This window comes from Giraffa tippelskirchi, chromosome 5 (assembly GCF_054371585.1).
Source record: "Giraffa tippelskirchi isolate mGirTip1 chromosome 5, T2T-mGirTip1v1.2.pri, whole genome shotgun sequence".
NCBI lineage: Eukaryota > Metazoa > Chordata > Mammalia > Artiodactyla > Giraffidae > Giraffa > Giraffa tippelskirchi.
In genome coordinates, this window is record NC_137279.1 from 155,133,354 (window position 1) to 155,155,244 (window position 21,891).

General features: G+C 38.5%; 1 protein-coding gene across 2 annotated transcripts in view; it reads right to left on the bottom strand.

The window, feature by feature from the left end:
- Positions 1-21,891, bottom strand: part of DNAJC6 (DnaJ heat shock protein family (Hsp40) member C6) — a 174,974-nt gene that overhangs the window by 12,179 nt on the left and 140,904 nt on the right. For both annotated transcript variants that reach the window (XM_081485137.1, XM_081485135.1), the window contains exons 12-15: positions 14,720-15,154; positions 10,447-10,581; positions 4,281-4,349; positions 3,148-3,267 (exon numbers count right to left, since the gene is read on the bottom strand). In XM_081485137.1, coding sequence (XP_081341263.1) covers positions 3,148-3,267; positions 4,281-4,349; positions 10,447-10,581; positions 14,720-15,154 — 759 coding nt within the window. The remainder of the gene's footprint in view (positions 1-3,147; positions 3,268-4,280; positions 4,350-10,446; positions 10,582-14,719; positions 15,155-21,891) is intronic.

Sequence of the window (21,891 nt, forward strand, 5' to 3'; positions counted from 1 at the left end):
ATATAAAGTAGTAGCTAAACCCAGAGCCCACAGCTATTCTCATTAAAAGCAAACGCAGTGGTTGTCAAACTTGGTTGTGCATTAGACTCACTTGGGGGGCTTTAAAAATTCTCTATACCCAAGCCACAGCCAAACTAATTAAATCGGAATATCTATGGGAAGAACTATGGTGTTTGTATCAGAATTGTTCAGTGTGAAAATACCTAAAGGAGAAGCATGCTATCTTTTTTTAATTGTAGCTATATAACTTAGAAGTTTAATTTTTACTCTAAAGCAATTGCCTAGGAGTCAAAACTTTTAGTGTGTAAGTAGCCCTTGCTAATATACTCATTCGCTGTACAGTTTCAGGAAAATCACTTACCTTTCCTAAATTATGTGACTTGAAAATGAGGCAATTTAGGAAACTAGTTTCCCCAGCAGTTTTTAAGAATTACTGCATTTCAAAAACAAGTAACTCTTCAAAAAAACATTTTTGAATTTCCCTGGTGCCTAGTGGTTAGGATTCATGGGCTTTCACTGTGGTGGCCCGGGTTAAACCCCCGGTTGGGAAAAGTCCTGCAAGCTATGAGGTGTGGCAAAAAAACAAAAATAACCACCACTCTTGAATTCCTCCGAGTAGGTGTGTTGTTGTAGTAATAAAGATGCAGCTATTCTAAAACTATTTTTGTTGTCTATTAATGTTGTTGAGATCCAAGGAAATGGAAGATACAGATGTGGAACAAGGGGAGGCAAGGAAGACCCTGTGGCAGTGGATGGGGTTAAATTATGTGTTAATATCCACTGATCACCATCTCCATCTCCTGGAAGGTAGAGCAGTGACACCCATCCCAGAGCAAAAAAACATAGCAGAGATTTTGGTTTCTAAATACCATTCCCCACAAAAAGGAATGAGATTTCTCGGAAATGCCTGATTATAAGACAGGCGTGTAAAAAGTTCAAGACAAGCCTAGGACACCTTGTGCCATAAAGAAAGTTCTCAAAAAATCAAGTGAAAAGGATATAGAAGTCAGAAGAAAGGAGCTTTCACAAATCAAATGTGGGACCACGTGTACATTAAATAATGACAGTAATAGATGATAACCAACTGAGTCAAAAAAGAATCTATTAGTCCATTATGATGTGAGAGATGGAGGGAGTCAGAAAGGAAGGAAGGGGATGGGAGAGGGAGAGACAGGAGATTCTTCCTTAGAATGAAATGCCAATTAATATATATAGAAAGAAGAAGGGAATCAGAAAATCACAATTTTGCAGATATGATGGCAATAACTGCTTTAGGCAAGACTCACCAATGAATGCTAAAACTACTGGGTAAGAGTCAGATGGAGAATTGGATAATCTCAAATTATCTCCCCGTATTACTCATTAATTACTGAAGGGAAAAATGGTAACTTCATGGTGAAGGAAACCTGGCAGACATCACCTTAACCAAGTGATCAAAGTTAACAAATCAAGACTTTGGCAACTGGCCTGTACCCTTCAAATATCAATGTCATGAAAAGTGGAGGAATAATTCCAGGTTAAAGGTGTCTAACAGGACATGACAACTAGATGCAAGACATGATGCTGAATTTTTAACAAAAACTTCTTATAAAGGTCACCTATTCAGCAAGGCCTTCCCTAACCACTTGATATTTAAATAATACCCTGGCCCATCCCTCATGCACCATCACTTTCTGCCTTATTTTTTTCACAGGACTCTTCATGGGGTTATAGTGCAAGCCACAGACCTAGACTTTACGGTGTTGAAACCTTGTGATTTGGGCATATTCCTTAACTTCCGTGTCTGTCTTTTCATCTGTAAAATTCTACTTCAAAAAATATTGGGAAGATTAAATGAAATGATATATGTAAAGCACTTAAAATAGAGCCTGGCACAGAGTAAAATATCCAACTAAACATTAATTGTTTTTATTAGTTGACATTATATTATATATTTATTCATTTAATTTTTATTTCCCCTTCTAGAATATAAACTTTAAGAAGAAGGAATTTTGTTTTGGTTTTGTTAGTTTGGCTGGTTGGTTTTCACTAAAACAATGTTAAATAGAATGTTATTATTCTAAAATTTGAACTTTAAGATACAAAAAAGGGAAAATAATTTTGAGAGTTCTTAAAAGGAAAAAAGATCTAAATGATATAAAAGGAAAGGTCAAGATTCTAACATAACTACTAGCAAAAAATAAAATGGTAGCATGTTCTCATTCCCTGCAGATAATTCAACTCTAAATGCTTCAAGAGGCCTTTTGGGGAAATTAAACTATCAAGTTGGCTTATTTAAAGCTTTGTGTCAGAGCTACCTCACCCTTATTTGACAACTCTGCACTTCCTAGAGGAGGATGGAAAAGGAAGAGGAAAAAGTTTCAAAACACACTAGTCCAGTGAACTACACCTTGAAGAAAGCTTTCTTGGTAAAACAGAACCCTGCACACTGTACCCCTCACTAGGGAGCATCACCATGAGCGCCAATTCTCAGAAGTTTCTGCAATAATCAGAGTCCACTGAAGCTGGTGTTTCCAAAACTACTCGCTCATAAAACATTTAATTGAAGTCCACTGAACCCAGTGTTTCCAAAATTACTTGCTCATAAAACACTTATCCTATAATAATAATAATAATAATAATAATAATTAACATTGGATGAAAAAACTCCTTAGAAATACTCTCCAGAGAGTCTATTTTCTGTATAGAAGTTTACAAACTGACCAGAGAGGACTGTGGTCCATGAAGAGAAGAGGGACACAGTGTGAGGATCTCCCTGGCAACTTCAGAATAAGACCTGCACACAGCGGGCCCCACGTGGCACAACTCTATCTGACCACCGTTGTCTCTCACTGTTTCCCTACATATTCACTACTTTCGGTGCAGGCAAACTCTATTTTCAGATGCTCCTAGAAGTGCTAACTTTATTTACGCTACTACTCCAAACTCAAGTATTGGAGAAATGCATTAATAGGGGTTAGCTCCAACCCAGTATTTGAGGCCTGTTTCCTTTTCTAAAAAGACAGTTTTAGATTTTAGAATACAGCTTAAAAATACAGATTATTTTAGATCCCAGGTAAACACTACAGCTTATTTTAACACCAAAGATTTAGATTTGAGGCTTTGTAGCCAAAATTAAGTATGTATCTTCATTTGTTATGTGTATACCTAATGTCCCAAGGTCAGCAAAAGGGTCCAGAGTCTGGGGTTTATTTTGATGGGTGGGAGTACCATGCGAGGAGCCTGTTGGGCTGGTGGCAGCTGACTTGCTTCCCATTCCAATACCTCCTGGAAAAAAATAAGAAGGTCATTGCAAATAAGCCAGTTGTCTGAGGCTGAATTCTGAAGTTCAGAAATCCAGAGCTACTGCTCACCTCGTCTCTAAGGGCAAATTAGGACAGAGTTTGCAAATATGTTAGAAGATGCTAGACCCCATCTCCCTAATTTAAGTGAGTAGTGACCTGGAGCAAGGACAGGGAACAGAAAAGGTATAAGTCATTTCCTAGCCACTCCTCTAAACTATTATGTCTGGTGCTTACCACATGTCACCTGACTCCGTTCTTTCCTATGAGATTTCCTATGAGACGAGTCAGAGCTGAATTCTGGTTCGCCACTTCCTAGCTGAGTGACCTTTGACATGTTGCTTAACTTCTCTGAATGTTAATATTTCCTCATTGGTTACATAAGGAAACAACGACTGCTTTAGAAAGCTGTTGTGATAGACATATAGTGTGTGTGTGTGTGTGTTAACTTGCACAGTGTCAGAAAAATAATCACACAAGATGGCTCTCAAAAAATACAGTACTAGCCATAAGAAAGAGAATTTATTTACTACAGACAAATTCAGATCTAAAATAAGTTCTCCGTATGACAGAAAACCATTCAGATTATGCAGCAACTACTCTATGCCAGAAAATTTCATGTAAGTAATTTCATTTAAACTGTGTGGGACAAGAATTATGAATTCCATTTTATAGATAAGAAAACTGAAGTTCAGACTGGTAAAAAAAAATTCAAGAGCTTCTAAATGGTTAAGTGAGTTAGATGTATACCCAGATCTGTCTAACTTTATTGTCAAGGCCAACATTTAGCAAATTGAGACTTGGAAAAATTAAGTATCATATAACATGCAGCACTACCCATGTCACCAAGGGCAATGTGAAAAGCTTCCTCAGATTGGGAGTCTTTAGGAACTTCCGTAAGGGGGGCAAATACTCTGCAAGGTCTCACTTCACCTTGGGTGAAAGATTATGCTTCAGCAACCAATTATGTGTGCACAGAATTCATCTGCTGATCTTTACCTGGTTTGGTATGCCAGTCCCAGCCTCCTGAAACATCTGGCTGAATGTTCACAGCAGGGGTACTAGAAGCTGCAAAGGAGGAGAAGAAAAAGAATCAGGACAAGATAGCTCAGAATCCATTTTCTGAGTTCACAAATGAAAATGCTCTCCCTTTCATGACCTGTCCACGTCTCAGGTGATTCTACGCTCCCTCTGAGCTCTCTCCACATTCTGCAACATTGATATTTTCTGCCTTCACCCGTGGTTACTTACATGAGCACTGGTGGAAACCATATACTGTCTGTCTCTATTACTTCCTTGATTCGCCTTTATTTTACCTCCAAAGGTACACTTTGAATTATAACTGTGCATATGTCTGTCTCCAGTACACTGTGAAAGCAAGAATTATCTTATTCATCTGCATGTGTCCCACCTCTACCCTTAAAACAAAGTCAGTAGGCAATAAAAAAAAGGTGAAATGAAACTCAAACTCAATTTGCCTTAAGCTGGCATAAACTGTACAAGCAACTCTGAACAAAAATTTTGTTTTCTCATTTGGGGGAGAATGGATACATGTATATGTATGGCTGAGTCCCTTCACTGTTCACATGAAACTATTACAACATTGTTAATTTGTTATACCCCAATAACAAATGATTTTTGTGTTAAAAAATGAATAAAAATTAAATGTTTTTATTTTTTGTCTCCTCTGCTGAGACATTAACAGAGAATATGGGTCAATCAGAACATTTACTAGGAACTGACTAGATACCATCCACCATGCTGGTGTCAGGGATGTATCTACTGTCACTAAAACAAAAAACTCACTACAGCTTCAAAATAGATCATTCTGACCCCTCTCAAGGGAGGTCAAGGGATTAGATCTGATAGAGTGCCTGAAGAACTCTGGATGGAGGTTCGTGACATTATACAAGAGGCAGTGATCAAGATATTCCCCAATAAAAAGAAATGCAAAAAGGCAAAATGATTGTCTGAGGAGGCATTACAAACAGCTAGCTGAGAAAAGAAGAGAAGCGAAAGGCAAAGGAGAAAAAAAAAGATATATCCATTTGAATGCAGAGTTCCAAAGAATAGCAAGGAGAGATAATAAAGCCTTCCAGTGATCAATGCAAAGAAATAGAGGAAAACAATATAAAGGGAAAGACTAGAGATCTCTTCAAGAAACTTAGAGATACCAAGGGAACATTTCATGCAAAGATGGGCTCAATAAAGAACAGAAATGGTATGGACCTAACAGAAGCAGAAGATATTAGGAAGAGGTGGCAAGAATACACAGAAGAACTATACAAAAAAGATCTTCATGAGCCAGAGAACCACGATGGTGTGATCACTCACCTAGAGCCAGACATCCTCGAATGCAAAGTCAAGTGGACCTTAGGAAGCATCACTATGAACAAAGCTAGTGGAGGTGATGGAATTCTAGTTGAGTTATTTCAAATCCTAAAAGATGATGCTGTGAAAGTGCTGCACTCAATATGCCAGCAAGTTTGGAAAACTCAGCAGTGGCCACAGGACTGGAAAAGGTCAGTTTTCATTCCAATTCCAAAGAAAGGAAATGCCAAAGAATGTTCAAACTACTGCACAATTGCACTCATCTCACACACTAGCAAAGTAATGCTGAAAATTCTTCAAGCCAGGCTTCAACAGTATGTGAACCGTGAACCTCCAGATGTTCAAAGTGCATTTAGAAAAGGCAGAGGAACCAGAGATCAAACTGCCAACATCCACTGGATCATTGAAAAAGCAAGAGAGTTCCAGAAAAACATCTACTGCTTTATTGACGATGCCAAAACCTTTCACTGTGTGGCTCACAAAAAAAACTGTGGCAAATTCTTAAAGAGATGGGAATACCAGATCACCTTACCTGTCTCCTGAGAGATCTGCATGCAGGTCAAGAAGCAACAGTTAGAACTGGACATGGAACAACAGACTGGTTCAAAATTGGGAAAGGAGTACATCAAGGCTGCATATTGTCACCCTGCTTATTTAACTTATATGCAGAGCACATCATGTGAAATGCCAGGCTGGATGAAGCTGGAATCAAGATTGCCAGGAGAAATATCAATAACCTCAGATATGCAGATGACACCACCCTTATGGCAGAAAGCAAAGAAGAATTAAAGGGCCTCTTGATGAAAGTGAAAGAGAACAGTGAAAAAGCTGGCTCAAAACTAACATTCAAAAAACTAAAATCACAGCATCTAGTCCCATCACTTCATGGCAAATAGATGGGGAAACAATGGAAGCAGTGACAAGACTTTATTTTCTTGGGCTCCAAAATCACTGCAGATGGTGACTGCAGCCATGAAATTAAAAGACGTTTGCTCCTTGGAAGAAAAGATATGACCAACCTAGACAGCATATTAAAAAGCAGAGACATTACCTTGTCAACAAAGGTCTGTCTAGTCAAAGCTATGGTTTTTCCAGTAGTCATGTATGGATGTGAGAGTTGGACTATAAAGAAAGCTGAGCACCAAAGAATTGATGCTTTTGAACTGTGGTGTTGGAGAAGACTCTTGAGAGTCCCTTGGACTGCAAGGAGATCCAACCAGTCCATACTAAAGGAAACCAGTCCTGAATATTCATTGGAAGGACTGATGCTGAAGCTGAAACTCCAATACTTTGGCCACCTGATGCAAAGAACTGACTCACTGGAAAAGACCCTGATGCTGGGAAAGGTTGAAGGCAGGCAGAGAAGGCGAAAACAGAGGATGAGATGGTTGGATGGCATCACCGACTCAATGGACATGAGTTTGAGCAAGCTCCAGGAGTTGGTGAAGGACAGGGAAACCTGGCGTGCTGCAGTCCATGGGGTAGGAAAGAGTCAGACACAACTGAATGACTGAACTGACTGACCCCTCTGAATGTTTCAAGTGGAGAATTTAAAAGAAATGTTCAGTTAAATATAATCAGGTATATTAGAGTACACATTGGTAGAGTAAGCTTTTTCTGCATCTGTAAAAGCCAAATAAGAAACTTGGTGCCATAAGAAAGAACTTCTTTCTAAGACTCTTCTAGGTTCTGTTCATTAAATCAAAGAATACAACGCAAATACTAAAATAACACTGCAAGTACGATTTAAGACACAGTACACATATCACCACCAAAAGGATCATCAAGGCACCAGGCCAGCCGTATCAAGCCTTATATTTACCTGTTTCATTTCCTTAGTACGAACCAAGACATTATGTATCTTCCCATCATCGAGTTAAATAGAATATTCCATTATCAGAAATAATAGTTCTTTCCTTTTAGTTTTCCCTTCTCTTTTTCCACAGTAATCCATGAAAACTGAGGTAGAAACTAGATAATTTTGCTAACTTTTGCTGTTTGACTTCCTTTAAACTCTGACCTTAGTCTTACACCCAACTAAGATGCAGAACTAGGAATTAGTACTTCAACCTTATTACTAATCAAACTCACAAACCTACCACACACAAGGCACCATCAGGCAACAGAGAGCTAAAGGACACAGTGCCTATCCTCAAGAAATTTAAAATGTGCTGGAGAGAAAGGAATAAACAAATGAAAAGATAATACCCAGTATTTTAAACTTCTATTTAGCTTTTTATTGTGGTTACTTGTTCAGTTTTTCTTCTCAGATTAAGCTCCAAATAATTATTCCCTTCAGAGAAAATGTTCAATAAATATTCGTAGAAGTTGAAGGCAACATTTCTTGATTTTCAGTAGAGATGGATAGTGCCTTGTAGAAACTAGAGGTGGGCAATCTGACCTCCCAAACTGACACTTGAGTCTCATCTATATATGAAGAGGATGCAACTGACCCACTAACAATGGAATAATTCCCTTCTCAGCAAGGATAGTGGAAAATTCTTTCACACACTAGCATCGCACAGATCAAAATAAGCAGCATAGCCACAAACAAAAGAGTTCTAACTGGCTGAAACTGAGGGATAAACATATTTTAGCCAGCTCACAAGAGAGAACCAAGTCTAGTACTGCCATGCTGAAGTATGAACATCATACCCATGGGACATAAAAGGTGGTACTCATATGAAAACGGGCTTCCCTAGTGGCTCAGAGGTTAAAGCGTCTGCCTACAATGTGGGAGACCTGGGTTTGATCCCTGGGTCAGGAAAATCCCCTGGAGAAGGAAATGGCAAGCCACTCCAGTATTCTTGCCTGGAAAATCCCATGGACGGAGGAGCCTGGTAGGCTACAGTCCACAGGGTTGCAAAGAGTTGGACACAACTAAGCGACTTCACTTTCACTTTCATATGAAAACAGTAATTCAAAGTATTAAAGTCAGGAAAATAGATAACCTTATTAATATTATCAGTATGCATCAAAGAGATTTATACAGGGAAAAATGATAATTCATTTTATTTGGAAAGACAGGTAGATAATACAACACATCATATAGATCTTCTAGGCACTAGGAAAGGATTCATAAACAAAACTAACAACAAAGTCTCTGCCTCTGAACTCATGTTCTAGTGGGGAAAGATAGACAACAAAAACTAAACAACACATAAGTCAGTTATTGAGTATACTGGCAGTTGACAAGTACAATGCAAAGGAAATGCAGAGGAAAATGCAGGAGGATACGTTTCCATGTGAAATAGAGCAGTCAGAGGAGACCCCACTGAGTGATTGCTGAGCAAAGATAAAAGAGGTGAAGGAATTAGCCATGGTCTGGGGAAGAGAGGACAGCTAGTGCAATGGTGGAGAGGCCATGTGACTGGAATGGAATGAGCAGAGGGAGCAAGTAGGGAAGGAGGTCACAGCCCTGGGTATTAGAGCACAGAGGGCCGACCAAGGCCATCTCAGTGACTTTGGCTTCCATGCTGAGTGAAGCAGGGAGCCACTGCGAGGACAGCAATGACATAACCACTTTTAAATAAGTGAACAAAAACAACAGCTTTAACCTATCACCCTGCAACTTTCCTCTTGGGGTAGCCAACTTCCAATCCGGAGATTCTTTTAAGTGGGCACTGCACAAGGGTCAGAGGTGAATTTCTTGCATATCGTCCTGCGGACCAACTTCAAATAGTTTGAGATTTAAGAGCAATAGGAAATCACCCATAAAGTTTGTTCCTGGACTGCTTTCTCATTTTCAGTCGTTACAGTTTGACCAGTGTTGCACAACTCAATTTCCTTTTGCATTTGCATAGCTCCCATGAAGTCAAGCTGATCACTAAACTGTGTTCCCCAGAGGGGCTCAGGGGGCCTTCAACAATAAATACATCGCCCTCTAAGTCTAGGCCACCGATGTTCAACATCCTTCAGCATCAAGAAGGAGCTTCATTTCTCCAGCTCAAAGCTGTATATCCTTCACTGAAGACCTTCAGTTTTAATCAGTGTTACCTAAGTGATACCTTTTTCCTCTTACAAATGGAGTGATTACAATTCTTTCCACACAGTCTGTCTCTAACTTAGAAATATAATGTGGGCCTTGTGTAATTTAAAATTTTTCTAGTAGTCACATTAAAAAAGGTAAAAAGACACTGGTAAAATTAATATTAATATAACATTTTATTTAATCTAATATATTTGAAATATCATATTAAATGACCAATATAAAAATATTAATAAGACATGTTACATTGCTTTTTTTGTACTAAATTTTGAATTCTGGTATGCACTTTACACTTAGAGTATGTGTCAAATCAGACTGGCACATTTTAAGTGCTCACCAGTTGAGTGTGGTTAGTGGCTTCATCTTAGAACTAGTTTAATATATCAGGATATTATATTCTAAACTGTTCTGTGGAATACTAATTTTGTGGAATGCTCATCATATTACATTTTATTAACTTAAGATGCATATTTTTTCACAGTTCAAAGACTTCAACTAGTAAGCATCTTCCAATCAACTAAAAGTGACAGTATGTAAAATAAAGATATGTCCTACAATTGACGGTGCCCTATACATTTTGTGCGCGTAGCTCTAACGCAAAAAAAAATTTCCAAATTAAATTTTAGGGAAGCTGAGTAAAACAAAGTTAAGCAGGCTTCTTAACCGTAAAACACTGCAGAGCTTTTAATATGTTCACATGAATTGTTAATTTTCAAGGGATATGTAGCTTTTCAAAAACAAAAGCCAAAACAAAACCCTGCCTACAAGATGTTTTTATATCTGAACACCTAGTGATGTCTTGTAGGGAACCCTGTTCCCCTAAACACAACATAAATACTTCCTTACCATGCACTGTAGGAGAAGGACTCCTTGTAGGCTGAAGAAAGGGGTCACTGGAAGCACTGGCTGTGTTCAGAAAAGAACCCAGCAAATCTTGACCTGATGGTTTAGAAGGTGCTCCAAATGGGTCAAAGGTGGCACCTAGAAAACAACAGGAAAAAAGTGTTTCTTTGTCCTATGGGTTCACTCATTCAATAAATATTGGACAGCTGTCACTCTTACAAGACCCTAGGCCAAATACTTGAAAAGTCAGGTTGATGCCTGCCTCATGGGCTGCTCCACAGGCCCATCCTATCCTTAAAACTTCCTTCAGGGTTAACAATGAAGCCCAAGGATTTCTGACTACATGTGAATAACCCCTTTTTTGAGGACAAAGGAGAACTCCTGATTTATCTGTAGGATGAAACATAAACTCTATAAACAAGGGCCCTGTGGGCCTTTGGGCATCTTAATAACATGAAATAAATCAAGCAAGCTTACAGATTAATAGATAAGTGGTGAAACCATGGCCTGGGCCACAAGAGATGATCAATGAATGAACTGTGATCATATTCAGTGAATTAGTGAACAAACGCCAGGCACGAGGAGCTTTGCTATTAAGGTGAACAGCAGAAAACCTCATTGACCAGGTTTTGTTTAGTTTTGTTTGTGTTTTTAGTGGTCCTGGCACATTGAAAGTTAAAAAGAAAAGAAAATGAGTGTGACAAAAATTGAACTCTCATCACACCTTATGTTCTATGAAACGAACTGCTTTCAAAACATTGCTTGCTTACAACTTGCTAGAAACTAGGTGCAGATGTAGTAAAATGCAAAAAAGTTTGTGAATGAACCAAGAAAACTACAACAAAGTGGCAGCTGAGGTTTCCAGCAACAACACAATAATAGTATTTTTAAAATTTTATTTATTTATTTTGAGTAGGTTGGATCTCCATTGCTGTGCAGGCTTTTCTCTCGTTATGGTGCCTGGGCTTCTCATTACAGTGGTTTCACTTGTTGTGGAGGGCACGTGGGCTTCAACAGTTGCAGTGTATGGGCTCAGTAGTTGTGACTCCTGGGCTCTAGAGCACAGGCTCAACAGCTGTGGCACACGGGCTTAGTTGCTTTATGGCATGTGGGATCTTCCCAGACCAGGGATCAAACACATGTCTCCTGCATTGGGAGGAGGATTCTTAACCACTGAGCCACCAGGGAAGCCCAACAATGCAGTAACTTAATATTGCATCATTTCTTTAGGGTTTATGTTGCCTTTCATAAAGAATACATCAGCTGATCCTGTCAGCTGTCAGACAGAAGTGATATCATTTTCATTCTACAGACAATAAAACTGAGGTTCAGAGAGCCAAGTTTCTTGCCCAAAATCAAGTAAATGATAAGACTGGACTCATGTTCAAGTTTTTGGACTTCAAATTCCAGGAATTTCCCAAAGGCATCTCCCATTCTTCACAGACATGAGATAAGTGTGATGAAAACGACACAGAGTGGCATATATATAACTGGGCTTTAATTTTGCATTAATGGGCAAGGGGATTAGCTTTCTATAATGAGATGTCACTTCCTAATTTGTAGGTATCAAGCTAATGGGCTGACTGCTTCCTGGAGTAGGAGTGACCTATTCTAGGAATAGATAACTATAGTCAAACGAGTTAATGAATAAATCCCACTCTCAAAACCCAGGGAGGGATATGATTTAATATGTGTTCAGCTACGATTTCATTGGCATAATGCTCTCCTAATGTCTGCTGGGCAGTAGATTAGACTTACACAGTAGCAATGAATCAACTATACATCAGGCACTCTATTACATGATGTGTATCATTTAGCTCATTTAATACTAACCAAACTTGATTCCTTGTATAAAATGAGAATAAAAATAATAAAATATTATAAGAGGAAAGCAGAACAATGTCACTGAAAAAAAAAAAAATGAGAATACCGAGATATATAGAATACCTGCAAAAGAACACCTAACTTTGAAGTCCACCAGTAGAGAATGCTAAAATTTTCTCACTATTACTTGATACACTTTTAATACCAACTATGTTAAATTAGGCTTCCCTGGTGGCTCAGATGTTAAAGAGTCTGCCTGCAACGTGGGAGACCCGGGTTCTATCCCTGGGTTGGGAAGATCCTCTGGAGAAGGAAATGGCCACCCACTCCAGTATTCTTGCCTGGAAAAAGCCCATGGATGGAGAAGCCTGGCAGGCTATAGTCCATGGGGTCACAAAGAGTCAGACATGACTGAGTGACTAACACACTATGTTAAATTAGCAGCATTCTCAAATAACTAAAAGTGAGCTTGCCAATACAAGACAATAGCTAAAATTTAGTCTTTACAACATTGCTAATAAGTAAGTATTTTCCCAATATACAACTAAGAAGGTCAAAGGCTTTTTTAATAAGGCTACACAGATAGGTAAGTTTCAGTCCTGGCATTCAAATCCAAGCCTTTAACTCTGGACTCAAGCTCCTTCTGCTTCCTTTTGGAGGACAGAATACTTGTCTCCCAGACCTAGGTGGGCACTACTCAGTTGTGTATCCTTTGACATGTCAGTTAATATATATCTGGCCTCAATTTCATTGTCTATAACCTGAGGCACAGATTTAACTAATGTCTGAAAGGCCCCCTCTAGCTATGACGCTAGAATACAGCTATCTACCTGGGGCTACGATGAATTAAATCACTGAAAGTCACACAAAGGGCATGGTCTTAAAACTGTGACCACTGAACTTCCCTCGTGGTACAGCGGTTAAGAATCTGCCTGCCAATGCAAGGGACACAGGTTAGATCCCTGGTCCGGGAAGATTGCACATGCCATGGAGCAACTAAGCCGGTGTGCCACAACTACTGAGCCTGTGTGCTGCAACGACTGAAACTTGTGCACCCAGAGCCTGTGCTCCACAATAAGAGAAGCCACTGCAAGGAGAAGCCTGCACACCACAATGAAAAGGAGTCCTCTCTCTGTTTGCCACAACTAGAGAAAGCCTGTGTGTAGCAACAAAGATTCAACACAGCTAAAAATAAAGAAATAAATAAAAATTTTAATGTGACCACTGACTACTCTGCTATCTTAGATCTTGGGGACTTCTTTTCCTGGCAGAGCTTCTGATCAGTTTGATGACTAAGAACTGCTGAAGTGTAGAGCAAACAGCCTGGGATTCAGGGTACATGGCTTCACACTCTGGCTCCACAATAACTAAAGTAGGAGCTTGAGCCTCAGCATCTACAGTCCTACAACATCTACAGTGATTCTGAAACTCACTCTTGTGAAGAATGGCTCCAGTTGAACTACCACAAACTGAGACCAGTCAAAGCCTTCTGAGAACTCAAGGATGAGCTTGGAAATGCAAGTACCTAAAGGTTATGACCTGCCTGGAGAACTGAGACATTCCCCTTTCCTCTTCCTAATGGAATCTCTTCCTAATGATGTCATCTTGGTTAATGGTGCAGTAGCAAGGACAGCTGGTTCTTTAGAAGCTATAATGGACTTCTGCTTACCCAATTCTACTGTCTTGCAAACATCAAAAAGTTGTGGATGGCCAGCCACAAGAAGGGTTGAGTCTGTGGCAATGAGCGGAGTGAAGCTGACTGAGCCTCCTGGGGCTCAAACTCTATATCTGGCACTAACTGCTCCACTCCATCAGCCGTGCTGCTGGCAGGAGTCCCTTAAATATATCTTAAATTAACTAGGTGCTTCTTTGAACAGCAAAATTGTATTCAGAAAACTACAGTTCCAAGAAGGCATTACAGGAAAACTGAGGGAAAGCTCAGGAGTCAAATGGCCTACTTATGAGCCCGGGGACTCGCTATATAAAAGTATACTACTAATTTGACTCTAAGCCTGTTTCCTCAACTAGAAAATGGAGATAATAATAGCACTTTATTTACTGTGTTTTTATAAAGATTGAATTCATGGCTGGTGTTAAATTCCATGTTTGGCAAATAGTGAGTACCCCACAAACAATCACTGTTATTATTAATAAAAATTCATCAATCTACACCTCCAAGCAGAAATAGGTAAAGCAGCTGAGGGATTGAAGCCTTAAAAACAATATTAAAGTAAGGGTGATGAACTCAAATATTCTTTCTTAGACTGTCCTATCAAAATGGACAGTATTTCTATTTCCTCTTGTGGTTCCCACTGACATGAATATACAGACCTTTGGAGACTTTCAGGAAGATCAGAGAAGTCTAGATTATGAGGAAAGTTCGATTCCACCTGCTCGGCCCAAAAGTTATCATTCAATACTCAGAGGTACAGTGCAATATGGAAACAATTACCTTCTCCTACTCTCAGTGTTGGAGATGCAGAGGTGGAGGTGGCAGATCGGCGTGGTGTCGACTGGGTGGATGTAGGTCCACTCGGGTGAAACATGTCATCCACCCCTGACTGTCCAGACTGGACAGGACCAGCTGCACCTCCACCCCCGAACAGGTCACTCAGAAGTTCGGAATTGGAGGGAGGAGCCGCTGGCGAAGAGAAGTTCTTACTCACTGCAGACCCTTCTAGACCCAGAAGATCCACATCTTCAGGGGGTGCAGGGGCAGCTGGCTCCTGCTGTTTTTTGCTGGGCTTCCTGGCTGCATGAGGTTTGTCACCATTGGCATTGCCGTGTGGGCTGGACAGCGTCAGAAGTTCATCATCTGACTGCTCACTCTCCTGATTCACTAGGGCGGCATGGTCCTCCTCGCAGAATGACTTCTCTGATTTCTGATCTAAGGAAGGCCAGTATGCCAGAAACAGTGAGTCACCAGCCACAGAATTACTGCTTTTTGTTAAAGTCTACACACTTAACTTCAGAAAGAGAGAAAGAGCAGCCTGGAAAAAACAATGCTTTTAGACTCTTACTGATGGAAAACATGATGTATTTCACATAACATTCAATTACTATCTGTTGAGCATTTGAGAGGAATATAGCATAGGCGTGAAGACCAAAAACTCTAGAATCAGCCCAAGTTTGAATCTCATCTCTGCTGCTTACTGGCTCTGTGACACTGAGAAAGTGGTTTTACTTTTTTACTTCTCTGTGCCTTGGTTTTCCCCTCTGCAAAATGGGAGTAGTAAATAGAACCTAGCTCCCATTGAATGTTGTGAAAATTACATGAGTAATAAGTGAAAGTTACTTATAAATGTCTTCATTGATTTCACTCAGGGTTATGAGTTATGTTTCACTGCAGACATTTTTTTTTTTATTGAAGGATAATTGCTTTACAGAATTTTGTTGTTTTCTGTCAAACTTCAACATGTATCAGCCATAGGTATACATATATACCCTCCCTTTTGAAACTCTCTCCCATCTCCCTCTCGATCCAACTCCTCTAGGTTGATACAGAACCCCTGTTTGAGTTTCCTGAGCCATATAGAAAATTCCCATTGGCTATCTATTTTACATATGGTAATGTAAGTTTCCATGTTACTTTTTCCATACATCTCACCCTCTCCTCCCCTCTCCCCAGGTCCATAAGTCTATTCTCTATGTCTGTTTCTCCATTGCTGCCCTGTAAATAAATTCTTCAGTACCATTTTTCTAGATTCTGTATATGTGCATTAGAATACTATATTTATCTTTCTGACTCACTTCATTCTGTATAATAGGTTCTAGGTTCAACCACCTCATTAGAACTGACTCAGATGGGTTCCTTTTTATGGCCTGAGTAATATTCCATTGTGTATATGTACCACAAATTCTTTATCCATTCATCTGTCAATGGACATCTAGGTTGCTTCCATGTTCTAGCTGTTGTAAATAGTGCTGCAATTAACACTAGGATACATGTGTCTTTTTCAATTTTGGTTTCCTCAGGGTATATGCCTAGGAGTGGAATTGCTGGGTCATATGGTGGTTTTATTCCTAGCTTTTTAAGGAATCTCCATACCATCTTCCACAGTAGCTGTATCAATTTACATTATTACCAACAGCGCAAGAGCGTTCCTTCTCCACACCCTCTCTAGCATCTATTGTTTGTAGACTTTTTGATGATAGCCATCCTGACTGGTGTGAGGTGATATTTCATTGTACTTTTGATTTGCATTTCTCTAATGAGTGATGTTGAGCATCTTTTCATGTGTTTGTTAGCCATCTGTATGTCTTCTTTGGAGAAATGTCTGTTTAGGTCTTTTTCCCACTTTTTGATTGGGTTGTTTTTCTGGCATGAACTATTTTTATATTTTGGAAGTTAATCCTTTGTCAGTTGTTTCATTTGCTATTATTTTCTCCCATTCTGAGGGTTGTCTTTTCACTTTGCTTATAGATTCCTTTGCTGTGCCAAAGCTTTTAAGTTTAATCAGGTCCCACTTGTTTACTTTTGTTTTTATTTCCATTACTCTAGGAGGTGGGTCATAGAGGATCTTGCTTTGATTTATGTCATCAAGTGTTCTGCCTATGTTTTCCTCTTAAGGGTTTTGTAGTTTCTGGTCTTACATTTAGGTATTTAATCCATTTTGCGTTTAACTTTGTATGGTGTTAGGAAGTGTTCTAATTTCATTCTTTTACATGTAGCTGTCAGTTTCCCCAGCACCATTTATTGAAGAGGCTGTCTTTGCCCCATTGTATATTCCTGCCTCCTTTGTCAAAAATAAGGTACCCATAGGTACATGGGTTTATTTCTGAGCTTTCTATCTTGTTCCATTGGTCTGTATTTCTGTTTTTGTGCCAGTACCATACTGTCTTGATGACGTTAAGTTTGTGGTATAGTCTGAAGTCAGGAAGGTTGATTCCTCCAGCTCCATTCTTCTTTCTCAAGACTATTTTGGCTATTCGGGGTCTTTTGTGTTTCTATATGAATTGTAAAATTTTTTGTTCTAGTTCTGTGAAAAATCCCATTGGTAATTTGATAGGGATTACATTGAATCTGTAGACTGCATTTGGTAGTATAGTCATTTTCACAGTATTGATTCTTCCTACCCAGGAACATGGAATATCTCTCCATCTGTTTATGTCACCTTTGATTTCTTTCACTAGTATCTTATAATTTTCTGTGTACAGTTCTTTTGTCTCCTTAGGTAAGTTTATTCCTAGATATTTAATTCTTTTTGTTACAGTGGTGAATGGGATTGATTCCTTAACTTCTCTTTCTGATTTTTCATTGTTAGTATATAGAAATGCAAGTGATTTCTGTGTATCCTGCAACTTTGCTAAATTCAGATTAGCTCTAGTAATTTTCTGATACTATCTTTAGGGTTTTCTATGTACAGTATCATGTCATATGCAGTGAGACTTCACTTCTTCTTTTCTGATCTGGATTCCTTTTATTTCTTTTTCTTCTCTGATTGCTGTGGCTAGGACTTCCAGAACTATGTTGAATAATAGTGGTGAAAGTGGATACCCTTGTCTTGTCCCTGATCTTAGGGGGAATGCTTTCAGTTTTTCAACATTGAGAATAATGTTTGCCATAGGCTTATCATATATGCCCTTTACTATGTTGAGGTAAGTTCCTTCTATGCCCATTTTTTGAAGGGTTTTAAACATAAATGGGTGCTGAATTTTGTCAAAGGCTTTTTCTGCATTTATTGAGATTATCATATGATTTTTATCTTTCAATTTGTTAATATGGTGTATCACACTGATGGATTTGCATATATTGAAGAATCCTTGCATTCTTGGAATAACCCAACTTGATCACGGTGTATGAGCTTTTTGATGTGTTGCTGAATTCTGTTTGCTAAAATTTTGTTGAAGATTTTTACATTTATGTTCATCAGTGTTATTGGCCTGTAGTTTTCATTTTTTGTGTTGTCTTTGTCTGGTTTTGGTATCAGGGTGATGGCGGCCTCGTAGAATGAGTTTGGAAGTGTTATTTCCTCAGCAATTTTTTGAAAGAGTTTTAGAAGGTTAGGCATTAGCTCTTCTCTAAATGTTTGATAGAATTCTCCTGTGAAGCCATCTGATCCTGGGCTCTTGTTTTTTGGGAGATATTTGATCACAGCTTCAATTTCAGTGCTTATAATTGGGTTGTTCATAATTTCTATTTTTTCCTGGTTCAGTCTTGGAAGATTGAACTTTTCTAAGAACCTGTCCATTTCTTCCAGGTTATCCATTTTATTGTCATATAGTTGTTTATAATAGTCTCTTCTAATCCTTTGTATTTCTGCATTGTCTGTTGTAACCTCTCCTTTTTTATTTCTAATTTAGTTGATTTGATTCTTCTCTCTTTTTTTCTTGATGAGTCTGGCTAAAGGCTTGTCAATTTTGTTTATCTTCTCAAAGAACTAGCTTTTAGTTTTATTAACCTTTACTATTGTTTCTTTCATTTCTTTTTCATTTATTTCTGCTCAGATCTTTATGATTTCTTTCCTTCGACTAATTTTTGGGGGGTTTTGTTCTTCCTTTTCCAGTTGTTTTAGGTGTAAAGTCAGGTTGTCTATTCGATGTGTTTCCTGTTTCTTGAGGTAGGATTGTATTGCTATAAACTTCCCTCTTAGAACTGCTTTTGCTGCATCCCATAGGTTTTGAGTTGTTGTGTTTTCATTGTTATTTGTCTCTAGAAATTTTTTATTTCCTTTTTTATTTCTTCAGTAACCTGTTGGTTATTTAGAAATGTGTTGTTTAATCTCCATGTGTTTGTGTTTCTCACAGTTTTTTTCTGTAATTGATATCTAGTTTCATAGCTCTATGGTCACAGAAGATGCTTGATATGATTTCAATTTTCTTAAATTTATTGAGGTTTGATTTGGGACCCAAGATGTGGTCTATCCTGGAGAATGTTTTATGTGCACTTGAGAAGAAGGTGTATTCTTCTGCATTTGGATGGAAATGTTCTGAAGATATGAATGAGATCCATCTCATCTAATGTGTCATTTAAGACTTGTGTTTCCTTATTAATTTTCTGTTTTGATGATCTGTCCATTGGTGTGAGTGCAGTGTTAAAGTCTCCTACTATTATTGTTACTGTCAATTTCTCCTTTATGTCTGTTACTATTTGTCTTATGTATTGAGGTACTCCTATGCTGGGTGCATAGATATTTACAATTGTTGTGTCTTCCTCTTGCATTGATCCCTTGATCATTACAGAGTGTCCTTCCTTATCTCTTGTAATATTCTTTATTTTAAGGTCTATTTTGTTGGATAGGAGGATTGCTACTCCAGCTTTCTTTTGCTTCCCATTTCCATGGAATATATTTTTCCTTCCTCACTTTCAGTCTATATGTGTCTTTAGGTCTGAAGTAGGTTTCTCGTAGACAGCATATATATGGGTCTTGTTTTTGTGTCCATTCAGCCAGACTGTGTCTTTTTGTTGGAGTAAACTCCATCTACATTTAAAGTAATTATCATGTTCATGTTCCTATTGCCATTTTCTTGATTGTTAGGGATTGATTTGTAGATCCTTTTTCTTCTCTTGTTATTTCTTGACTATAGAAGTCCCTTTAACATTTGTTGTAAAGCTGGTTTTGTGGTACTGAATTCTCTTAACTTTGGCTTGTCTGAAAAGCTTTTTATTTTTCCATCAATTTTGAATGAGATCCTTGCTGGGTACAGTAATCTTGATTGTAGATTTTTCCCTTTCAGTACTTTAAATATATCCTGCCATTCCCTTCTGGCCTGCAGAGTTTCTGCTGAAAGATCAACTGTTAAGCACATGGGGTTTCCCCTGTATGTTACTTGTTGCTTCTCCCTTGCTGCTTTTAATGTTCTTTCTGTGTTTAGTCTTTGTTAGGTTGATTAGTATGTTTCTTGGCATGTTTCTTCTTGGGTTTATCCTGTATGGCATTCTTTGTGCCTCGTGGACTTGATTGACTATTTCCTTTTCCCTGTTGGGGAAATTTTCAACTATAATCTCTTCAAATTTTTTACCTTATTCTGCTTTTCAGAAGTTATTTCCACCATTTTATCTTCCAGCTCACCGATTCATTCTTCTGCTTCAGATATTCTGCTATTGATTCCTTTCAGAGTATTTTTAATTTCAGTAATTATGTTGTTTATCTCTGTATGTTTATTCTTTAATTCTCCTAGGTCTTTGTTAATTGATTCTTGCATTTTCTCCATTCTGTTTTCAAGTTTCTGATCATCTTTACTATCATTATTCTGAATTCCTTTTTCAGATAGTTTGCCTATTTCCTCTTCATTTATTTGGACTTCTGTGTTTCTAGTTTGTTCCTTCCTTTGCATAGTATTTCTCTCCCTTCTCATTATTTTTTTTAACTTATTTTGTTTGAGGTCTCCTTTTCCCAGGCTTCAAGGAAAGTTGAATTCTTTCCTTGAAGAAGGTTGAATTCTTTCTTCCTTTTTGTTTCTGCCCTCCTAAGGTTGGTCCAGTGGTTTGTGTAAGCTTCATATAGGGTGATATTTGTGCTGAGTTTTTGTTTGTTTTTCCTCTGATGGGCAAGGCCGAGTGAGGTGGTAATTCTGTCTGCTGATGATTGGGTTTGTATTTTTGGGTTTTTTTGTTGTTGAGCTGAGACATCCTGCACAGGGTGCTACTGGGTGATGCCGGGTCTTGTATTCAAGTAGGTTCTTTTGTGTAAGTTCTCACGATTTGACACTCCCTAGGGTTAGTTCTCTGGTACTGTAGGGTCTTGGAGTCAGTGCTCCCACTCCAAATGCTCAGGGCTTGATCTCCAATGTCGCAAACTTTATCAGGGGCAGTGAGGCCAACAGAGAGTACCAGGACCTCAGTGTTTGACTTTTCTACTTTTCTGATGTTTCACCTCCCCAAATTTCACAATACAGCCATTTCCTCGGAAACCAGAAGGGAAGATCCTTGAGGACTGGGAATATCCTTGTTTCTCTAGCCCCTATTACAATGCCTGGTCCATCACAAAAGCTCAATGTGTTATCTGGCCTGCCTAAAGCCAGGACACCTACAGCAGCAACTTCTTCCAGCCCGTCACTGCAGACATTTTAACATGTTTAATGACATGCTGTTGTCTGAGATGCCCTCAGGGGTGCTAAGTAATATGAAGTTTATGTATCGTACTACCTTTCTAACATGCAAAAATCCTGCTTCCTAAATCCATCTGGCTCTGTGCAGTTCAAAGACTATGCATTTGTGCTAAACCTATTTTATAACCTGATAAGAAGATTTCTCAAGTACTTACTTAAATAGCAGAGGAAAGTAAAAGTTTTATTAAAAGCTCTTATATGAAGAAGCAAGATGAAGGAGAAACCAAGAGGGGACTGGGAAATCTACCCGCTATCTAGATTTCACTGGGTTTTCCCATTTTTAAAATGTTTTTGATCCCAATTCTCAGTAGAAAATTCTGAAAGAATCTAAAAAGGGTGGATATATGTACAACAGATTCACTTTATTGTACACCTGAAAACAACACAACATTGTAAATCAACTATATCCCAATAAAAATTTTTAAAAAAGAAAATTCTGAAAGTAAACCTTTCAATTCTAAGGAATTCTGTAAACAACTTTTTTACCACACATGGAAAACTGTGTAGGCAATGGGAATAGTGTGTTATATTGACACTGAAAGGAAAGTCAATCAAGAGGATTTTAAGTACACC